General features: G+C 45.7%; 1 protein-coding gene across 3 annotated transcripts in view; it reads right to left on the bottom strand.

Annotated features, from left to right (window-relative positions):
• MTMR7 (myotubularin related protein 7) overlaps positions 1-21590 on the bottom strand; it is a 97828-nt gene extending 76238 nt beyond the window's left edge. Inside the window, exon 1 of one of the 3 annotated variants that reach the window (XM_054029861.1) lies at positions 21580-21590. Coding sequence is in view for 1 of the 3 variants with exons in the window: in XM_054029858.1 (XP_053885833.1) it covers positions 21415-21438 (24 nt within the window). In the remaining 2 variants the exon portion in view is untranslated. Of the gene's footprint in view, positions 1-21414; positions 21503-21579 lie in introns of those variants that run through there. The other 2 variants (XM_054029858.1, XM_054029860.1) reach the window with 2 other exon arrangements.
• Positions 21591-22044: the final 454 nt, after the last annotated feature.

The raw sequence follows: 22044 nt of genomic DNA on the forward strand, positions 1-22044 counted from the left end.
GTTAGCAGGGATCCAGACTGAAACATGCTGATTGCCACCTCCCCCAGGGCTACTTCCTATCTTGTCCCTAGGGTTACCATACGTCCGGGCTTCCCCAGACATGTCCGGCTTTCGGGTCTTTAAATAGCCGTCCGGGGGGAATTTGTAAAAAGCTAGAAATGTCTGGGATTTCCCCCTGGACGGCTATTTAAAGACCCAAAAGCGGCTGACAGGGCAGCCACGCTGGTGGAAAGCGGTACTGGGCGCAACATGGAGCGGCCACAAGAGGTGGGTGCGGGCAGCCCGGCTCCCCCTGCCTGGGGCTCCCCTCGCCCGCCGCAGGGCACAGGCTCCTCTGCAGCACTGCCTGCCGCGGGGCTGGGGCTCTCCCGGGGCTCTGCCCTGCACGGGCCCAGCACTCCCGGGGCTGCTCCTGCCTCCCTGGGCTGGCCCCAGATCCCCTCCCCTGGGGGTTTGGGGTCCTGCTGCGGCTTGCACCCCTCTGCCTCCTCCACGGGGCAGGCAGCCCCAGCTGGTTGAGGCCGTGCCACCCCTTCCCCAGCTTCCCCCCTCCAGCAGCCCCCACACCACCCTGCCGGGCCTGTTCATCCCTCGGCGTCACCAGGTCCTGCCCTGCCTCAAGCAACCCTACCATGGGGCAGCCCAGCCCTGGGGGAGCCGCAGCAAAGCCCCGCCCAGAGCTGGTGCAGGAGACGAGCGGGGCTCTCAGCCCAGGCTCCGGCATCAGCCTGCAGTGGGGAGTGGACCCGGCATCAGCCTGCAGCGGAGAGCGGAGCCACCCCCCGCCGGCTCAGCTCAGCCCGGCCCCGCTCTTAAAGGGACATGGACCCGGGCTCAGCCCGGGAAACATGGGGGTGTCACCTCACCCACCACCTGTAGGGCCCAGCGAGGGGGGTGCTCGGCACCATAGATCCCCCCCGCAACCCCTATAGTCAGCTTCTCTGTAGGCAAAGCTTGGACTATAGAAAGCCTATGGGAGGAGAGCCTGTGATCCAGGGCTTCAGGAGCTGCAGCTGAGGCAGTGAGGAACAGCCCAGAGCCGCCGGGGCCAGAGCCTCTTGGCCAGCCGCCGGAGGGAGCCGCTCAGCCGGGGATCCGGACTGGGCCATGCCTCCTCGTGCCCCCCCCCGCCACCACCGCTCCCGCCCCAGCTTACCTGCTGCCTGCCTGTCTGTTTCAGGCTTCCCACGAACATTTGATTCGCGGGAAGCAGGGGAGGGGGAGGAGCAGGGGGGCAGAGTGTTCAGGGGAAGGGGTGGAGACTTTAGGGAAGGGGCAGAGTTGGGGCAGGGCCAGGGCCCCTTGGAGTGTCCTCTTTTTCCAGGACTGCAATATGGTAACCCTACTTGTCCCTTGTAGTTGAGCAGCGGGCATCTCTGGGGTTTCCAGTCCAGATGGCTACCAGCGACCCCGGGTTCTTGTAGACCTCTGCCGCTGTCTGGGTCTCCGCCTAGGCTTCAACATCCTTGGCTCCTGCTGTCAGAGTCTCTGGTACTTCCCAGGCTGGAGCCTACAGTGAGCATCCTTCTTCCTCAGCTGTCAGCCCTGACTGAGCTGATCTGCTCCCTTTTATACTATAGCTACACTTGGAGCATGCCCAGTAGGATCCAGGGGTGTGTGGCTTCCTCAGCCCACAATGCTGAGTCAATCCTTACCTGTCCAGTGAGGGATGAGTGCACCCCATTACAAGCCAACAAATATACCAAACAGAAAAAAATTAGGCTTGTCCAAACAAAAGCAGGTACCTAAGGTACAATCTGGCAAATGGAAAATGTACTCTAAGACATGACAATGCTAAAGACCTATATATGTATATTAAATATATACCCACACAAAAAATAAGATATAAACTAATGGGAAGAGTTGCAGATAGGCCACTGTGGTAAGATATGCTTCATTAAAATGAACATACTGTCCAAAATATTATAAACTCTCAGTATTCTACATAGGAACACACCCAAATCATCAGGCTTTTCAGAGTGAATGGGTGTGGATCGGAACAAACTGGAATTATTTCTTGTCAAGCTACTCAAACAAAAAAAAGAGGGAATATTTGAGAGAGGTGGGGGACTAGTGTCTTTAATCAGTGTTTACTCACTACTTACTATCAGTGATTTCAATGAAAGTTAATTGAGTGAAGAAAGTTACAGTTAGGGAGTACCTCAGGATTTGGCTCAATAAAAATTGCCATGATTCACTGATTAGTCTTGGTGAGTTCTTAGATGACCTATGTCAAGCTCTGGTTACACTGACAGAAAGCTAAACCACTTCTGAAAACAGATTTACTAATAAACTAGCCCTCTGGGAACTATTTTTGTTCATCTAGCACTATTTCCAGAGGCAATTTGAACTGTGCTAAATCAGGGTCATGCTGAACTCTAAACTCTATCACAGGACTCAAACACAGTGCTGGAACAACACTATTGTAATTCTGTTATGCGGATGCAAACTACACTACCCAGTTTTAAACCCACACAGTTTGAAACTGGTAGCATAGTTAGAGCTTTAGGATTACCACCTCTTAAAGGAAATATTGCACATTTGCATTGTTTGGACTTGTTCCTATAATCCCCTTTCCAATCCATATGATTATTTGGAATTCAGAACTGCATATAAGCACATTCTCTGACATGGCTCCCTTTATTATTCTCTATTAATTGTAGGATTGTGATGAGCGTAGGGCTGGAATAGCAGTTGTGGGGTGGTCAGGCATTTGTGCTGAAACTCTATTCCCTAGCCCCAGTCTGGTGGCTATGTGGATTTTATCCAAAAGATTCTCCTGCCTATGTCACCATTTTTCAAACTTTATGCAAGAGAAGTGGATTTCACCCTTAGACAGAAAGATGCAGCAGCAAGTTTTGATTTCATTAAGTTGCTCAAAGGAGTCAGAACACACGGTCTCTTCCTTTCCACACTTCTCATCCTGAGGAGAAAGCCAAGCCAAATAGTATCTTGTAAATGGTCTAGAGGAGAAGAGAGTATGGTAGTGTACCCAGTAGGGGAGAATACAGTATCTCAGAGTTATATAAGATGGAAAATTGAGGTTTCCTATATAAAAATCTGCAACATGTTGGAAATTAATAATTTAGGGCAAAATAAAAAATAAATGTAATATCAAATTCACTACTGAAGGGAAACTAATAATTACTTGATTTATTTTTCTATTTAATTTACCTAAAACCATTCAGTTTTTTCATGTGAAGATCATGCCACATACTTTATATTCTGCTCCACTGGAATGCCACAGAATCTGGGAGTTTTGGTCAAGCTGTCTACGGAACTTGCAGGGGCCTTGCCCAACATAAGCCACACATGAGGGAGCTAGATCTGAAATGGCCAGTAATGGACAAAAGATAGCTAAGCCAACCTGTGAAATATAGTGAAGAGCTAGGTGTGCTCACAAGGAAAAGAGGAGAGAGAGGGAAAGAGCACAGAATCTGTCTCCAGAGTCGTGCCAGCCTCTGCACCTAAATACAACTTCAGTCACTTATCAAACTGTGTTCCCCATAAATTTATTTTTGTTTGAGGACCCTGGATTTTGTAGGCTTAAAGGAGAATGTGGAACTTGAACAAAAGACACTCAAGGGACTTATTTTGACTATTACAACCCCTTACATGGGTATAAATAAAGTTTACCAGAAATACTATTTGCAATACAACACAGATGAGAGAAAAGAAGGCAAAAATAGAAGTTAATGGGAAAGCAAATTAAGAACAGATGTTGGCACTTTTTACTCAGAGAATAAACATGACAAATGACCTCTGGACAAGGTTGCTGGGAGGTCATTCAAGAAAAAGATGTCATATTAGGAAAAGCGTGGGCCAAATCCTTATTCAGGAACTACTCCCATTAACTTCAATGGGACTTTTATCTAAGTAAGTTAGGACTCCAAAGACGTGACCCTACAAGATTTTTTTTTTAAAGTTAGCATGCCACATTCTCCTTTAAGCCCCTAAAAATATTAGCGTACCCTAATATGTTTTCATATTTGATACAGATATTTTTGGATAAGTACTGACAGCAGGATTTGTATTTAAATGCTTCTTTAGTCTGGTGCCTAACTAAATATTATAGATGGCAGAATGAAAGCACTTCCAACCATGAGACAACTTGTTTTAATATGAATAGGGCAGGGGTTTGTTACCGTGTCACCATAATATCAGACCACTGGGATTAGTTCTATTTTTCATGTCCTTTATAACATCATACAGAAAAGCATTTTCAGCTAAAATAACATGAGCTAGATTTTTATTTCAAGTATAGCGCTGTGCAAGCTGCGCCGAAGCTTTGAGAAGCATTGTGCCTCAGAGAGATACCTCTCAGTCACCATTGCTTCCCTGCTTTCCCCTTGCCCCTCGGCACAGTAAATGTTTACATGGCAGTGACAATTGTCTACCTGTTTCAGTGCCATAGGCTAACAGTCTCACCTTAGAAGTGTCAAATACAATGAAAGTTAAAATTACAGCAGGCAAAGCCACCCCAATGGACCCCACTCTCTCACAAACCAAGTTGCGCGAGTTTTTCCAGTTTGTTAACTAAACCTTAACTACAGGGGCCTACAATCACTGAATCCACAGCAGCAGCTGCGGTCCGTCGCCATGAGAACAACAGGTATCAAAATTAAGTATCACAGCTAACTGCCAAACTGAAAAAAAATATTCCTACAACAGACCACCAAAGACCCCTTTAAAGCTCTCTTCGTTTTTTTAACACCATTAAAGAAAGTAAGACAAGCCTCAAAGCCATGACTGAGTTAATAAAATCTGAAGATGTTACATGTCAGGTATTGAGATTTCTGGTAGCTAATGGCAACCAGAAAATGTCCTAGCTAAGGCCAAAACTTGAGGATCTGACTTAGTTTTTACTAAGGTAAAATTCCATTGTCTTCAGTGGAGTTTGCCTAAATATGGTCTAAATAAAAATTGAGTTAAGGCCCACAGCATTTGTCCTTAATTGTAAAAAAATAGAGCTTATTACTGTGCCTCATCAGGAGTTAGTAAAAGAAAATGAGAATATGGGAGGATCTCAGTCACCAGGCCTAGTGGAAGTTCTGAAGCCATGGCTGAGAGACTGAATTCTGAAAGCTCCTCTACAAAGGACATGTCTATCTGTCTCGGTTCTTCTATGCCCTCCTCCCCATCACCATAGCATCAGAGCAACTCGCATGAGTAAAAATGACAACAGCGATATCTCAATCCCCCTTCCCCATGAGGATTTTATCATAAGAAAGCCTTGATGAAGTTGTGGTTTTTGCAAGTCGGGGTCTGACTCAGGAAGGGGAGCAGCAGAAAGCCATAAAAAAAAAGCAAAGATTAATGATGATCCAGACTATTTTGAACAGATGCTGCTTAAGTGTCAATGGAGGAAGAAATATGGAAACCTGGAGCCACTGGGGCTGAACAGCCAGTTGGGGGCCACACACTGCTTCCCTTACTCACCCAAATGGTATCACTGGCTTCAACAGGATTACATGTGAGAGTATGGCAAGCAGGAATTGTCTTTTAGGATCCAGCCCTGCTTCATGTGAAATCAATGGCAAAGCTCCCATTAACTTCAATATTGCCAGCACGCAGCTCCAGTAATGAAAGTTACAGGAAAGAGTTTGTACAGCCAAGAGGCTGAGACTAGCAGTAAAAATGGAGCACAGCTGGCACAATTTGACTCCACGAGGAATATCTGAGTTTTGACTCCAACCATCTATATACTTATGTAGGCATGCATAACCATCCCTTACTGTCAATCTCCAAGCGCCACACTTCTTTGCTGTCACACACCTGGAACAGCAGTGTACACAAGGGGGAAGTTAGCTGTCTCTAGGGCTCAAACCCACAGGCAGCATAAGCAGCAAACAGTTTAGGGGCTCAGGCCCTTAGGCAGGGCAGGGGTGGAGCACCCAGCAAACAGTCTAGGGCAGTGCTTTCCAAAGCCAGTCCACCGCTTGTTCAGGGAAAGCCCCTGGCGGTCCGGGCTGGTTTGTTTACCTGCTGCGTCCGCAGGTTCAGCCGATCGCAGCTCCCACTGGCCGCAGTTTGCCGCTCCAGGCCAATGGGGACTGCGGGAAGCAGCACGAGCTGAGGGATGTGCTGGCCACGGCTTCCCGCTGCCCTCATTGGCCTGGAGCGGCGAACCACGACCAGAGGGAGCCACGATCGGCCAAACCTGCAGATGCAGCAGGTAAACAAATCGGACTGGACCACCAGGGGCTTCCCCTGAACAAGCGGCAGATCGGCTTTGAGAAGTACTGGTCTAGGGCACTCACCCAAAGGGTGCCCATGGAGCCCAGGCCTCCTGACCTAAGGAGAGGGAGTACTGCCACTCCAGGGGTGGGAACACAGGCCCACCCACTCCACCACATCCCAGCCCAGAGTCCTAACAGTGGCAGAGTGGTCTGCCACTGGGTCAGCAGGGAATCCACCTGCAACATGCTGACCATGTCTCTAGCAGCACCACAGCCAGACAGTAGTCTGGTTCCCCTGGGCTGCTTCCTACACTCCCCCTCGGATGTACCTTCATCCAAGGGTCATCCTCCATCTCTCCAGGGTACACTGCAAGTAGCAGTCCCAGCAACTCCTCAGCATCAGGCATGTCAAGGCCCTCTTTGGGACAGCAGAATTCTTCTGTGGGCTCCTGCATCAGCAGTGGGGAGAACACATCCATCTCCTTTGGCAGCTACTTCCCACCTGAGCTACAGGGACCACCTTTTATACTTCCTGTTCCTGGCCCGCCCCCCCCTGCTTACGACATGGAGAGTGTGGCCTTCCTGGTTCTGCTCACTGGCTGTCCCTCATTGTCAATCTCCAAAGGCAAACACGCCTCTTTGCTACACTTTGCATCAATCTTGAAAACAAAAAAGCCTATGAAATCTAGAACAGTGACAACCAATGGTTTTGTAGCACAAAGTGCTAATGCCAAGACAGTATAATATAGTGTCCATCAAACACAATATTCATTGTTTCACTTCTACCCAGGTTTGGAATAAGAACACAGGAAAACTGATTTGTGAACTGATGTTGCCATTCAATGTGCTTTTCTACCAAACATTTCACAAGTCATGAAGCCTGACCCATGTTACCATGTTCTTCCTTACATGTTCTTAACTGAAAAGACTGCTCCTAACTTCTTGAAAGCTAGGTGCAGTAGAATAATAGATGGTCTGAAATAGAAGTAGTTTGAAGGGTGTAAACATCAAAGGAAAGAGAGGAGTTGCTAGCATGGTCAAGAGGATATAAGTAGATATAATAAAATAAAATTAAGACAAAGACATCTTAGGATTGATATCTGGAAAAGGGAAAGCTTCCTAAGGGTAAACTTAATTAGACTAAAGGGCCATCATCCAAGAAAAGTGGTAGAAATCTCTTCAATTGAAATAGCTAAAACTGGAAAAGAAAAAGCACTGAAAAATATACTGTAGGGAACAACTGGTACATTGGCAGGAGAATGAACTAGCAGAACTAATAGATCTTTTTCTTCTCTAATTTTTATTACTATGATCTGAAGGACAGATGGGATGTCATGTTCATCTTACCACATATAACTGAGAAGTGATCACATGGTGGATAGCACAACACTCACTTCCTGTGCCATTTTACAGTTTCACACCCAGAGCTCCCCAAACTATGAGGAACATAGGGAGGAACATTCGGGGGGCACGGCGTGGCCCAGGCCAGCCCCAATGGGAGGTGGGGACGGAGCATCACCCAGCCCGACTCCCAGCTCTGCTCCAGCCCTGCCCCCAGCCCTAGTTCCTGGCCCCACGCTCGGCCCCACTCGCAGCCTTGGCCCCTGGCCACGGCCCAGCCGCGGCTCCACACCCGACCCCAGCCCCACCCCCATCCTCGGCCCCTGGCCGCAATTCTGTTCCCAGACCCAGCCCTACTCCCGGACTCAGACCCACCTCCAGCTGCAGCCCCAGTCTCAGCTCCCTTACCCCTGTCCGCGTCCCCCACCCAACCCTGGGAGCCGTGGCCACACTCCTGGCCCCAGTTCTGGGGGTGGGGGCATGGACAAGGGTAAGGGGGGGAGTGACCCTGAAAAGTTTGGGGATCACTGACATAACCCAATGATACAATGTGAATATTTTAACAAGGGGTTCCCACAAAATTTCTCACCCTTAACCTGCGATAAACCTCATGTACTAGGAATGTGTGTGCCCATAGGAAAGCAGGGATGGGGGAAGGAGGAAGAGAAGGACTAGAGAATCTATTAATTTGGTGTCTCATTTAGACAAAAATCCTTTCATCTAGCTATGACCACGAAAAGAAGCAACCCCTCTTGCCAGTCAAACTTATTGCACTTACTCAAAATGTTTATATTTTGTTCCTGAAAAATATACAGAGAATTCTGACAGCATAGCACAGTGATCACCAGGAGTGGGAAGTGAAGACCTTGTATGAAACCAAGAAGTATCCTTTCCCAGGGGAAAATTAATTTTTAAATACCTACCATTTGGAGTAAGCTACTCCATTACACATGCAAAAATATGTGTGCATCAACAGTATATTGTAGAGCCTCAGATTTAAGAGATTTCTGTCAGGAATAGGTCAGCAGTGTCCAGAGGGAGGTTAACTCTAGCACAGTGGTTTTCAACCTGTGGTCACAGACACCTGGGGGTCCACCGACTATGTCTCAGATTTCCAAAGGGGTCAGTACCTCCATTTGAAATTTTGTAGGTGTCTGCAAATGAAAAAAGGTTGAAAACCACTGCTCTAGTGGACTCAGGGAAATCATCCTAATCCTCCCTTCAGTTTGTTAGCAGAATTTTAACAAGAGACTCCCCATAAATACCCTCCAGAATGTCAGTCACAAACAAACATGCAGTGTTCCAGTCTAGTTTATAAAGAGATCGTACTGCAGTCAAGCTGCTTAATGAGATCAGTTTCATATTTTAAATGGAATTTAAACTTTGGATGCAGAGGCATCAACACAGTCTGTAAATTGAAAGATGATGGCTACCCCATGCACTTTATACTGCTTAATTCAGCTGTCTCATGCCTCCCTGAGTAAGATTAACATTATTGAAAATATACAAGATTGGCATAGAAAATCTGGGGATAGTCTGCCAATTTCATGACAATAAGAAAAATACTTACATTATGGTGGATTTATTAAATCATTCATTGCAAGAATTGTAGCAATGTAATATGAATAGAGACACGATCTAGGAAAAATGATAGCTAGAAATATAAAAATATAAAAAGGTCTAAACTTTCTTTTCAACTAATACAATGAGTCAGTGACATGGATCTCACAAGGGAGCAAGTTCTTCCAAGCTAGGACATTGTGAGAAAAACATGATATTTAGACAGAGTGACCAAAAAAAAAAAAAAAGTATTACACTAGAATCAAACCAGAGATGGTGAGCCGGGATGTTCATGAAAATCAAATCTCACATTTAGAAAAGCATCCAAAACTGCAGAGCCCTGCTGTTAGACACAAACTTTCAATTGTTGTATAAAAATAAAAGTCACCGATGAAAATAGGATAAAAAAATGTCTGAAGGATATAACACATTAAAGTCAATGGAAGTCTTCTACTGACTTAACTGGGGTTTGGATCAGGCTCATGAACTCCCATGCTTCAGGACATAAATTAAAAAGAAATGTCATATAGGCAGGTGATTCCAGAGACTGTGGGTTTTGGATTAGATCAGAGGTGGGCAAACTATGGCCCACGGGCCACATCTGGTCCGTGTGACCCTCCTGCCTGGCTCCTGAGCTCCTAGCCTGGGAGGCTCGCCCCTGGCCCCTCCCCTGCTGTTCCCCCTCTCCTGCAGCCTCAGCTCACTGTGCCGCTGGCGCAATGCTCTGGACGGCAGGGCTATGAGCTCCTGGGGCAGCACAGCTGCAGACCCCAGCCTGACCCAGTGCTCTGTGCAGCACGGTGCGTGGCTGGCTCCAGCTGGGCGTGGCTGCAGCGCCGCCAGCCACTGGTGCTCCAAGCTGCACGGGGGGCAGTGGATGGGGGGGTTAGATAGAGGGCAGGGGAGTTCGGGGTGGTGGTCAGGGGGTGGAGGTGTGAGTGTGATAGGGGTCGGGGCAGTCAGAGGGCGGAGAACAGGGGTTGAATGGGGGCAGGGGGGCCGTCGGGAAGGAGGAGGGGGTTGGATGGGGCAGCAGGGGGCAGTCAGGAGCAGGAGTTTCAGGGGCGGTCAGGGAGAAAGGGTGGATGGATGGGGCAGAGGTCTTAGGGGGGCAGTCAGGAAGGAGAGGAGGAGTTGGATGGGGCGGCGCACGGCAGTCAGGGGTGGGAGTTCCGGGGGGGGGGGTCAGAGGACGGGGAGCAGGGGGGTGAATGGGATAGGAGTCCCAGGGGGGCCGTCAAGGAAGAGGGGGATTTCGATGGGCCAGGAGTCTGGGATGGCCGTCAGGGGGCCAGAAGCGGGGGGTGGGGGGGCGGGCAAGGAGGGGGCGGGCCACGCCCCTCTCCCCTAACAATTTCCAAAACACGATGCGGCCCTCAGGCCAAAAAGTTTTCCCGTCCCTGGACTAAATGCACTGCTGGTCTGATCTGGTATAACAATTCCTGTATAATACACTTGAATAATTGATTCACTTGACACAAGTATGAACCACAAATGATCAGATGAGCCACATGATTCTAGACAGACAGCAGTTTGGACATAGCCAGTAAATGCTGATCAGCAATGAAGTTATGGAACTTCCACAAGTTCCTGAGGAGGTTGTGAAGGCTAGGACTATAACAGGGTTTAAAAGAGAACTAGATAAATTCATGGAGGTTAAGTCCATTAATGGCTATTAGCCAGGATGGCTAAGGAATGGTGTACCTAGCCTCTGTTTGTCAGAGGGTGGAGATGGATGGCAGGAGAGAGATCACTTGATCGTTACCTGTTAGGTTCACTCCCTCTGGGGCACCTGCCATTGGCCACTGTCGGCAGACAGGATACTGAGCTGGATGGACCTTTGGTCTGACCCAGCATGGCCATTCTTATGTTATTATGTATAGAGTAATCAACTGCATTCACCAGATTTTTAGTTTTAATGACTGATAAACCAGCGTAGATTTTTAAAATATTAAATAAATTATATCAGCAGGTCTTAACAACTTAATCAAGTCTGCATGTGAAACAACAGGCCAGAATCAAAGATGTTACTCAAATTCTGTATTACAGACACGGAAGTACTGTAATATGGAATGAGAAAAGGCTCAAAAGTGGAAAGATGAGTGGGCATGCCAAAAACAATTTTCTGTTTCTTTTATAATGGGAGATTAGCATACATCCATTTAGAGATGTGACTCAGACTAAAGGAGATGGGAAGACAGAGATCTAAAACAATAATGAAAACCAGAGAAGTAGATTAGTGTAATGAGAAGGTAAAGACATAAGGGGAAGAGGTGCTTATAAAGCATAGAGCCCAAATATCCACCAAAAAGGAAATCATGAGAGAAAAATAGTACTGCAAACTACCTGGGGAAAAAAAAGGTCAGAGAGGTAAAAATTAAACCAAAACTGGACACCAAAGTTCCAGTCCTTCCCAAGTGAAATCAAGCAAGTTTTGCCATTGACTCCAATAATGACAGGATTTGGTTCCAAATGAACAACATCATTTAGATACCAGTATTTCATGTACTAATATGTCAAATACTGTCAGCAGAGCCAAAAATATCAAGAGAAATGACAAGCCACTTGATTTAGACTTGTCAAGGTCTTTACAAACCACATAGCAGTTTCTGTTGAGTGATCCACCCTGAGCTCAGATGGAAAAAAGAGAGAGGTATGTTAGGAACTGATCCTGGACAACAATTTTCAGATAAAATTTTGAAATTCCCACAATTCTGAGACAAAAGAAAACAAGACATATGGCGTGGTTCTGATCTGATTTACACCAATTTTACACCAGTATAACTTCATTGGGCCTGTAATTTCACCCTTGTACTACAGTCGAGTTTGGCATAGGGAAGGGAGGAGGGCATTTGGGGCTTTATGACACCTCTGTGCCTCCCCCATGTGGGAGCTGCTGGAGGTTGGTTTGGCCCTTGGGGCAAGCTGGAGCAGCCCTGAGGCCTGCCCTAACTTGTGCCCAATTCCAGCAACCATGTATTGCTAGGAGTTAATGGACACTCTGGCCATGTCTTCTCCAACTCCCTGAACATCTCTTATGCCTGGGGCTTCTGTGGGGGAGGATGGTGTAGCGCCTGAGAAGCTGTCTCTACAACTCCAAAGAGCTCCCTCAATATTGGCGGAATTTCTCCAGCAGGCACTTACAGCCATATTATGACTCCGCTACACTGGCATAAAGGAACTGTGAGGCACAGATGAATGAGTCCCATGAACTTTAATGGAGTTAATCCTGATTTACACAGGCATAAGTGAGCTTGGAATCAGGCCCATAGGCTAGGGTTACCATATTTTGTGCCTCCCAAAGGAGGACACTCCACGGGCCCGGCCCTGCCCCCAGCCCCGCCCCCGCCCCAACTCCGCCCCCTCCCCAAAGTCTCCGCCCCCTCCCCTGCTTCCCGCGAACATTTGAGTCGCGGGAAGCCTGAAGCAGGTAAGGGGGAGTGTGGGGGGAGGAGGCGCGGCCCAGGCTGGCCCCGGCCCTGGGGTGCCGGCCCCAGGCCCGGCCCCTGGCCCACCACCCCCGGCCCGCCCAGCACTGCGGTCCCCAGCCCGGCCCCCAGGCCCCCGGCACCGCACTGCCGGTCACCAGCCCGGCCCCCATCCCCGCCGGCCCGTCCCCCGAGCCCCCGGCCCGGCCTGGCACTGCCGGAGCCCCCGAGCCCCCCGCCGGAGCCCCCGAGCCCCTGGCCGAGCCCCGCCGGAGCCCCCGAGCCCCCGGCCCGGCCCCGCCGGAGCCCCCGAGCCCCCGCCGGAGTCCCCGAGCCCCGGGCCCGGCCCCGCCGGAGCCCCCGAGCCAGGCACCGCACTGCCGGCCGGCCCCGGAGCCCCCGGCCCGGCCCCGGAGCCCCCGGCCCGGTCCGGCCCCGCTCCGCCGGCCCGGCCCCCAAGCCCCCGGCCCGGCCCCCGGCCCGGCCCCCCCGATTTTCCCGGACATGTCCAGCTTTTTGGGCTTTCCCCCCGGACGGGGATTTGGAGCCCAAAAAGCCGGACATGTCCGGGAAAATCCAGACGTATGGTAACCCTACCATAGGCCAGAAATTGTGAATTACAGAAGGCTATGAATGAATGACACATTTTATAAACAGGAACAATTAATGCATATTGAAATTCTGACAGAACACAGGATGTATGCAATAAATTAACTATACTGTTAAGAGGATCAGCCATAACTTGTGGAACTTGAGGATGGAGAGTAGACAGAGGGGAGTCATTTAAACTAACACTCTAACAGAGGACACTAGAACAAAAATACTACTAAATAAACGTGGGGAAAAGGAATCAAATATCAAAGATGGTGAACAACCAAGAGGAAAAACAGTTTTCATAAGATTGTTTTCATAAGATTTCCACAATTTTATGATGAAATATTATGAGAATAGCTGTTCTTGTAAGAGTTAGGCTACATCCAAACTAGTACTAGTAAACAAGCCCCTTCAGCACTCTAATTCAACCCAGAACCAAAATTTTAGGATTAGGTACAGATCTGGGGGTTCAAATCCAACCCTTTGTCCCCAAATATTCCCAGTGGTTCAGATGTGAAGTTCAAGTTTTTGTCCATCTCTAGAAAATATATGTCTGGAGTGTCTGATCACAATGATTGCCGGTGCATTACATTTTAAATGTCATTAGCAGCCAGATTCTGATTCATTGTCAAGGTCAAAGGGCACAAAACCAAAGTAAATGGAATCTTTTAAAAAAATCTAATTGTGGCCTAAAAATAGGAGTTTTATCTGTAAGAAAAACTCAATAATGGACTATCACAAAATCATGACATCAAGGCCGTGTTCAGTTAAGTGAGTGAGTATAAAATCCATTATTTCAAATCTAAGTCAAATACAGTGATCATAATCAAAATAGAAGAAAAAGGCTAATCAAACTTTAAACTAAAATCTTCTGAACTCAGTAAAAGACCAAACAATGGTTACCAAATCTGAAAGCACCAGTACTTGCTGAATTCTTTTACATGCCTTCAGAACAGAATGGTAAATAATGACCACAACAGTGGCTGGAAAGCAGACAAAAAACTTGGCACTCAAAGGAGGTCATAGTACTGTACAGTCACCCCACTCCTGTCAGAAAGGAGTTAAAAGCAGCCAAGGGAGGCTGGTTGGGTAGTCAGCCACAGGTGTGGTTGCATCCAATTAGGGGACAGCTGGCCATGATAAAAGGGCAGGTTGAGAGAGTAGGCCCTGGTCCACACTAACCCCCCACTTCGAACTAAGGTACACAAATTCAGCTATGTTAATAATGTAGCTGAATTCGAAGTACCTTAGTTCGAACTTACCGTGGGTCCAGACGCGGCAGGCAGGCTCCTCCGTCGATGCCGCGTACTCCTCTCGCCGAGCTGGAGTACCGGCGTCGACGGCGAGCACTTCTGGGATCGATCCCAGAAGATCGATTGCTTACCGCCGGACCCGGAAGTAAGTGTTGACCTACCACAGGAGAAACTCTTGCTCCAGCTGGGGAGCAGAGAGAACTAGGCTGCCTGGGAGAGCAAGCAGGGTACCTGAGACGGAGCAGGGCTGGGGAAGGGCAGGCAGAGCTGAGGAGCTCTGGCCGGGTGAGTCCCTGGGCTGATGTCTTGCTAAAGGCCAGGGGAGGTACTAGGGCTGCAAGGAGGCAGCTGGGGCTCAAAAGGCAGCAGGTCCAATCCCCTTGCCAGTGATGAGTGGCCATTACAGACTGCAGTTTTCCCCTGAAAGAAGGGGCTAGATGATGGCTGGCAGTGAAACCCAGAGTGTGGGGGCACTATTGTGGAGCAGCACCCCCAGGTAAGGAGCACCTGGGTCTGGCAGGGACATGGGGCCAGAGATGGTGGAGACAATGGGGCAAGTAACAGGGCAAGACACCGGCCCAGATCAGGTGCTCCAGGGCTGTGTGAGCTAATTCCTGGACTGAGCAGCCGGAGATGCCATGGTGGTGAGTCTGCACCATGTTACAAATACCTGATGCAGTCTTAAGTAAATGACCCAAAGCCTCAATCAGGAGCAAGGGCCAAACAAGCCCCATCATCACTATGCCTCTACATAGCAGAGTGAGAAAAAGAATAGCTAATTTTAGTCGAGGTTGTCCTTGAAGTGGAGGAGTCTTCCAATCCAATTCTTTTGAGACATAAAGGTCATGGAAAACACAGATTTGTTGCCAAGCATTCAAAAGTGAAGTCATGGGGTAGTATTCAGTAGCAGTGAAACTGGTCATATGTTATAATTTGGTCACATAATCATTAAATAGCTCCAAAAAAGAAAAACTTGCTGACATTCCATGTTCTACATGCACGAGTGATTTATCAAAAAAAAGGCACATGCTTTTTTGCAAGTAAAAGAGCAGAAGTCAGAAGTTGTTTCCACTTTCACCTACTTGAATCTTGTAATCAGTTTAGGTAATATGTTCTGCACATTTGAACTGGAATGTTGGCAAGTCAACAGGGATGATTCAAGTATCAGCTTCTGCTCCCATTAGGGAACATTGTCTTGTGATCATAAGGGGAAAGTGGAAGTCTGTACTCCTGGATTCTGTTCCTGGCTCTACCATTGACCCAGATGTGACATTGGGCAAATCACCTACATTCTTTGTGCCCTATATGTAATTATGTAATAATATTTGTATCCTCACAGAGGAAGTGTTAAAAAGCTTTAACAAACCACATTGAGTTCCTCAGACGAAAAGTAGGCTAAGCACTATCTAAATGCACAGTATTATTATTTTTACTGGATGAAAACAATTAAAAATTAATTTAAAACTAAAGGAGACAATACTCTGATACAAATTTTCAGTCTGACTTCTTAAAATTATCTTTGGAGTGTAATATGGCAGACAAGAATATTGTCATATAAGCATATACTATGGGATCTATATCTTAAATCCGGGGTTCTCAACCTTTTTCTTTCTGATGCCCCCCAACATGCTATAACAATGCCACAGCCCACTTGTGCCACAGCTTTTTTTTTTTTGCATATACAGTAGCTTAAAAGCTGTATTAGATTGATAGTTATACAGTTAAACACACACATATATAAGAGAATGATAAAATAGGTACAAAAATCAAAAAAATATTATTTTTGTTTTACTTACTCAGTGTGAAACTTACTGGGTGGCCCACTAAGGTGAGTCGGGGGTGAAAGTAACGATCCCTCCCTTAGCCTTGCTGCCCAGGGCTGAAGCCAGAGCCCTAATCCCGCCGCACAGGGATCAAGCCAAAGCTGAAGCCCGATTTATTTTGGTGGACCCCCTGAAACCTCCTTGCTGTGGATCCCCGGTTGAGAACCACTGTCTTAAATAATTACTGAGATATAGACTATCGAAATAGATCTTTTTATAACTGCATAAAAATTGAAGCACTAGAGCAACCTTAACCATCTAAGTGCTATGTTAACAAGAGATACTGAGCCAAATGCATCCCTGGAATAACTCCACTGAAGACAACAGAATTACACCAGGGATCAATCTGGTATATTCATTATGATAACATTGCAATTCAGAAGGCCTGCTGCCAATACACAGTAAAAGATGAATGTTACAAGATGTGGCTAAGCAAAATGTAATATTTCACTAGCAACAGTGAATAAAATTTTCATTTGAAGCCAACGTATCTTTTGGACTCTTTTTCTCTTAATGTGTCTATGGTCAGAAACATTTCTATATAGATTAACAAAGTGTATTTTTAGTCTGTGCATGAACATAACTTATTAATTTTTGAAGATTGTTGTGGGTTGTTAGTTTCACTTAGTGAACATTTCAGTTTTTGGCAGCTTCTCTAAAGTTCCTTTCTGTCGGATCAATATTAATGGCAGAAAGTGATTTACTGTTAATTTTTGCTTCTAAAAAGACAGTCCATTTTTTCATTGTATGCACAGCACTGCTTAACAGTGGGTGATTGTTAGCTGCTGCTAAATTTGGTCACATTAGACCCCTCTTGCATAGGAAGGCATTTACAGTATGAAGAGGTCCTTACCATAGTATAATACATATGCAGCCTTACATGATTACTTACTGGGAAATTCAATGGATTATGTGTAATTAATTCTTACTGTATGTGTTACTAGAAATATGTGAACTAAGGCAGTGTGGTCTAGTGGCTAGCACATTGGCATAGGCATCAAGAGATCTCTTTTCTATTCCTGCCTTTTCCATTGAGCTGCTCAGTGACCTTGGGCAAGTCACTTTACCTCTTTGTGTGTCAGTTTCTCTTCCCACACTTGTTGGTCTTATTTACTTAGGCTATAAGCTCGTTGGGGCAGGGACTATCCCTCACTATATGTTTCTATAGTACCAAGCCCAATAGAGTCCTGATCTTGATTGAGGCATGTAGGTGCTATTGTAATACATGTTCTAAATAATAATAATAATGTCTCTTTCTTATCACTAATTGCAGGAAAAGCTGTACATTCATGTATACCATTTCCAAATACCACTGGTATATAATTCTTAAATTCATAGAATCATAGAATATCAGGGTTGGAAGGGATCTCAGGAGGTCATCTAGTCCAACCCCCTTCTCAAAGCAGGGCCAATCCCCAACTAAATCATCCCAGCCAGGGCTTTCTCAAGCCTGACCTTAAAAACCTCTAAGGAAGGAAATTCCACCACCTCCCTAGGTAACCCATTCCAGTGCTTCACCACCCTCCTAGTGAAAAAGTTTTTCCTAATATCCAACCTAAACTTCCCCCACTGCAATTTGAGACCATTACTCCTTGTTCTGTCATCTGCCACCACTGAGAACAGCCGAGCTCCATCCTCTTTGGAACCCCCCTTCAGGTAGTTGAAGGCTGCTATCAAATCCCCCCCCCATTCTTCTCTTCTGCAGACTAAACAATCCCAGTTCCATCAGCCTCTCCTCATAAGTCATGTGCTCCAGCCCCCTAATCATTTTTGTTGCCCTCCGCTGGATTCTTTCCAATTTTTCCACATCCTTCTTGTAGTGTGGGGCCCAAAACTGGACACAGTACTCCAGATGAGGCATCACCAATGTCGAATAGAGGGGAATGATCACGTCCCTCGATCTGCTGGCAATGCCCCAACAAGGGCACACTGTTGACTCATATCCAGCTTCTTGTCCACTGTAACCCCTAGGTCCTTTTCTGCAGAACTGCTTCCTAGCCATTCAGTCCCTAGTCTGTAACAGTGAATGGGATGCTTCCGTCCTAAGTGCAGGACTCTGCACTTGTCCTTATTGAATCTCATCAGGTTTCTTTTGGCCCAATCTTCTAATTTGTCTAGGTCCCTCTGTATCCTATCCCTACCCTCCAGCATATCTACCACTCCTCCCAGTTTAGTGTCATCTGCAAACTTGTTGAGAGTGCAGTCCACGCCATCCTCCAGATCATTAATGAAGATATTGAACAAAACCAGCCTCAGGACCGACCCTTGGGGCACTCTGCTTGAAACTGGCTGCCAACTAGACATGGAGCCGTTGATCACTACCCATTGAGCCCGATGATCTAGCCAGCTTTCTATCCACCTTATAGTCCATTCATCCAGCCCATACTTCTTTAACTTGCTGGCAAGAATACTGCGGTAGACCATATCAAAAGCTTTGCTGAAGTCAAGGAATAGTTGTATTTAAATAACTCAGTCAGCCCCTATGATTAAAAAATGTTTAACGGAACAAGTCACAAATTGCAGTATATTGGGAACCGATAAACTGGCTGAAGTCAACTGTAACAAAAATGGGCTTCTCTACTTGACTTGAATACTGTCCAAAAGGTACTGTGCTTGGAGCACACCTTCAGAATTATGGTAAAATTTGGAAATGGAAGGACCCTGATCAATGCAGCCATAGTTTAATGCCTCAACTTCTAAAAGGATGATTCTTAAGGAGATTTCAGATTAAAAAGGTGGATCTGTCTAACTAAGTCATTAGTGCTTGTTGAAAAGTCAGAAATTTTCATGAACTTTTGGTGGAAAATTTGTCCCCCTTTTTTGCTAGATAATTTCAAAATCTGATTTTTTTTTCAAACGGTTCTATAAATTATACTTCAGAGACTTATTATATTTCATACACTATTCCTAAAATATGTATATATTTTACACAATATATTTCAGAGGGAAGACATGATAGTTATTAAGTAGTAGACTGTAGAACAGTAGATTTGCTAGTCCTTCTTTTTGTGAAATAATTATAGATTATTAAAAATAATAAATAAAAATGAACAGTTGCATGCCAGAATATACAAAGCTATATGTATAACACTTTTGGTTTATCTTGGGGTTTTATACTGGCACCCATCAAAGTAGCATCTAAGCACCTTCTTCATAAAAACAATAGCAATAATGAAGTCCCTAGTGGATTTCAAGGAATCTCAGCACTTCTCCCTTTTCAGGGTAAAAATTCTCTTTGGGTAGGGATTTTCTTTTGAATTTTTAGATTTTATTAATTTCCTGGGACATTTGTTTTGAGGGGTTGGTTAGCGTTCTTTGGGTGTAAGGGGGTGTCAGTATTATGAGATACAGTCACAGAACAAGCCAGTTACTTGATTGAGGATGGATTTGGAATGGGGGAATCCATTTCAGAGGAACACTGACAGCACAGTGAGGCTATCTTTTACCTGCACACTATTCTCTTTTATTTCCTTTAAAGTTGCTGGAGTTGAAAGGGGTCTGCTTTATACTAAATTCCAGGTGGTAAAAACTAAAGACAAAATCAATGCCACACAGTTATTTTTCTGGTAATTTCTTTTTTAAATTTTTTCTTTTTTTCACATTGGACCCAAAGATTTTTGTTTTGTTACCAGGCAGGTCAGCTAACTGCTGATAACAGTGATATTTCAGTGGTATCTGGGAGTAACTGGGCAGGTGAGTTATTTCAAAACCCACTCATATTTAGCACCTTGTTTTCTCATCAACTGTTATTATTATGATTACAAAGGATTTTGTAACAACACTAATGTTCTAAATAAACATGTTAATTCTAAGTGTCTTGTATTATATCAGAGATGTAGCTTCTTTCATTATTACTGATACACAATGTAAGGGGCTGGCTGGGAGACAAGGAGCCAATGCCATCCAATTTTGAATAGAGTATTCAATGCAAAAGAAACATTGGGAGTCCCAAGTCACTGACAATACACTCCTTAATGTTATCTGATATACAATATATTTTTTTATTGTGAGAACAATTTGAAAGCCTGCTTCTGGAAAAGCCAATGAGCCAAATCTCATTGCCTTAATGGCAGCTGGATCAGGCCCTTTATCTAAAGTGAAACACAAATATTTATTTTAGTTTAGGTTTTTGTTCTTATCTGTCAGTATTTTCAATTTTTACTCATGCACACTTTCACTGTGTGATGGGCAGAAGAAGATCTATGCACACTATTCTCAATGGGTGTTTCCTTCCATAGCAGAACAGACCCTAAAAACAGGTATTCGTCCTCTATCCATGAAGGCAGCAAAATCCCAAGAAATAAGAAGGTCTCTTCTGATGCAGAAAACCACTCTATTTTCACAATATATTCACTGACCAGCAGCTACAGGCCTAGTAATCTTGGTTCAGCAGCAAGAGGCCCTGATCTTGAATTTATGTTACCATGATGGCTAACAATAATGACCCAGGAATATACACAAACCAGATAAAAACAACAGTGTTGAATCACAGATTTAGGGCTATTAACACAAAATTTTTTAGCTAAAAGTAAAAAATAAATAAACTAGCATTTATTCCTCTCAATTAAATATGTTACTTGTAGCTACAATTTAAATTTTTAGTTCAGATTGAGTTTTCTGTTACACAGAATTTTGGTATGCTGAAATCACATTTCCTTCTGTTTAGAGAAAGACAGTAGTTTTGTTAACAAATATAGACCTCCTATCTGCACAACTATATAAATATACTGATTAGACTAGATCAGACATACCAGATTCCAAAATCTAAATAAAATCTAGGCCAAGATAATAAAATAGTAAAATAAAAGTAAAGGAATATGAAAAGCAGATAAGTTCGGGAGTTCTTACTTCTGGTAAGCAAGAGCAACCATGGATGGGGTCTCCATTAGCAACAATGGCTAAGCCAGGGTAACTAAGCAGTCATTTCAATCAACTTTACAGAGCAATGCTTTGCATGTCTTAGAATATTTTGCCTAATTTAATAGGAAGTTGTCTAAAATGTTAAAGCAGATAGATAGGTTGATATTCATCCCTGATATCGGCAGGGCTTTATTTTTATTTATTTTTTATTAATTAGAGATGAACTAATCTCTTTCCATACGAACCAGAAAAAAACATCAACACACAAGAGACATCTTTTTTCCTGATGGCTTCTCCTGAGCTAAGCACTGAAGCCTCGTCATCACTCATCACTGCAGCCATCCAACCTCCTCCGCTTTGCCTCTCCGGTACCAACCTTGGGCATTCGGATGTGCTCCATGGCGTCCAGGCAGCTCCCAGATGAGTCTCATGCACCTTCCACAATGAGCAGGGATGGATTCGTAGGGATCTATAGTCTGTATATCAGATTTTTATTTTCCTGGGCGGGGGGGGAATAGGAAGGATGGGGGATGCATTGTACCTCTGTTTCGATGCTTGCAGGTCAGTCATTGGCTCCACCCCCAAGGACAGCTGCCATGCTTCCCCTCTCCCCCTCCCCCCCAGCTTAGATGCAGCCTGAGCCCGCACAGGCGGCAAGGAAACGCAGGCAGCGAGGCCCTAAAGACTGACAGGTTCGGGCTTGCCTTTACCTAGTGCCGCTCCAGAGGGGCCGGAGTAGTGCCAATGAATGCATCTCTGTCTAATTTTGCATCCAGTTGCAAATGCTGACATTAGCTGACATCAGTATTTACTCCATTCTTTAAAAAGCATCCCCGCATCCTAGGTCCTGGAGAAGGAAAATGTGACAGGTGAGAGCGGGACTCCGCCGGAATTGCATCCCCTCTTCTCTTCTCATCCCCTGGTCCAGAGTAAGCGATTTCCAGACGCCGCGGTCGCTGGCCTTGCCGCATCCCCTGACCCCAAGGTCCAGGAGCTGGAGTTTCTG

This window comes from Malaclemys terrapin, chromosome 5, assembly GCF_027887155.1.
Source record: "Malaclemys terrapin pileata isolate rMalTer1 chromosome 5, rMalTer1.hap1, whole genome shotgun sequence".
NCBI lineage: Eukaryota > Metazoa > Chordata > Testudines > Emydidae > Malaclemys > Malaclemys terrapin.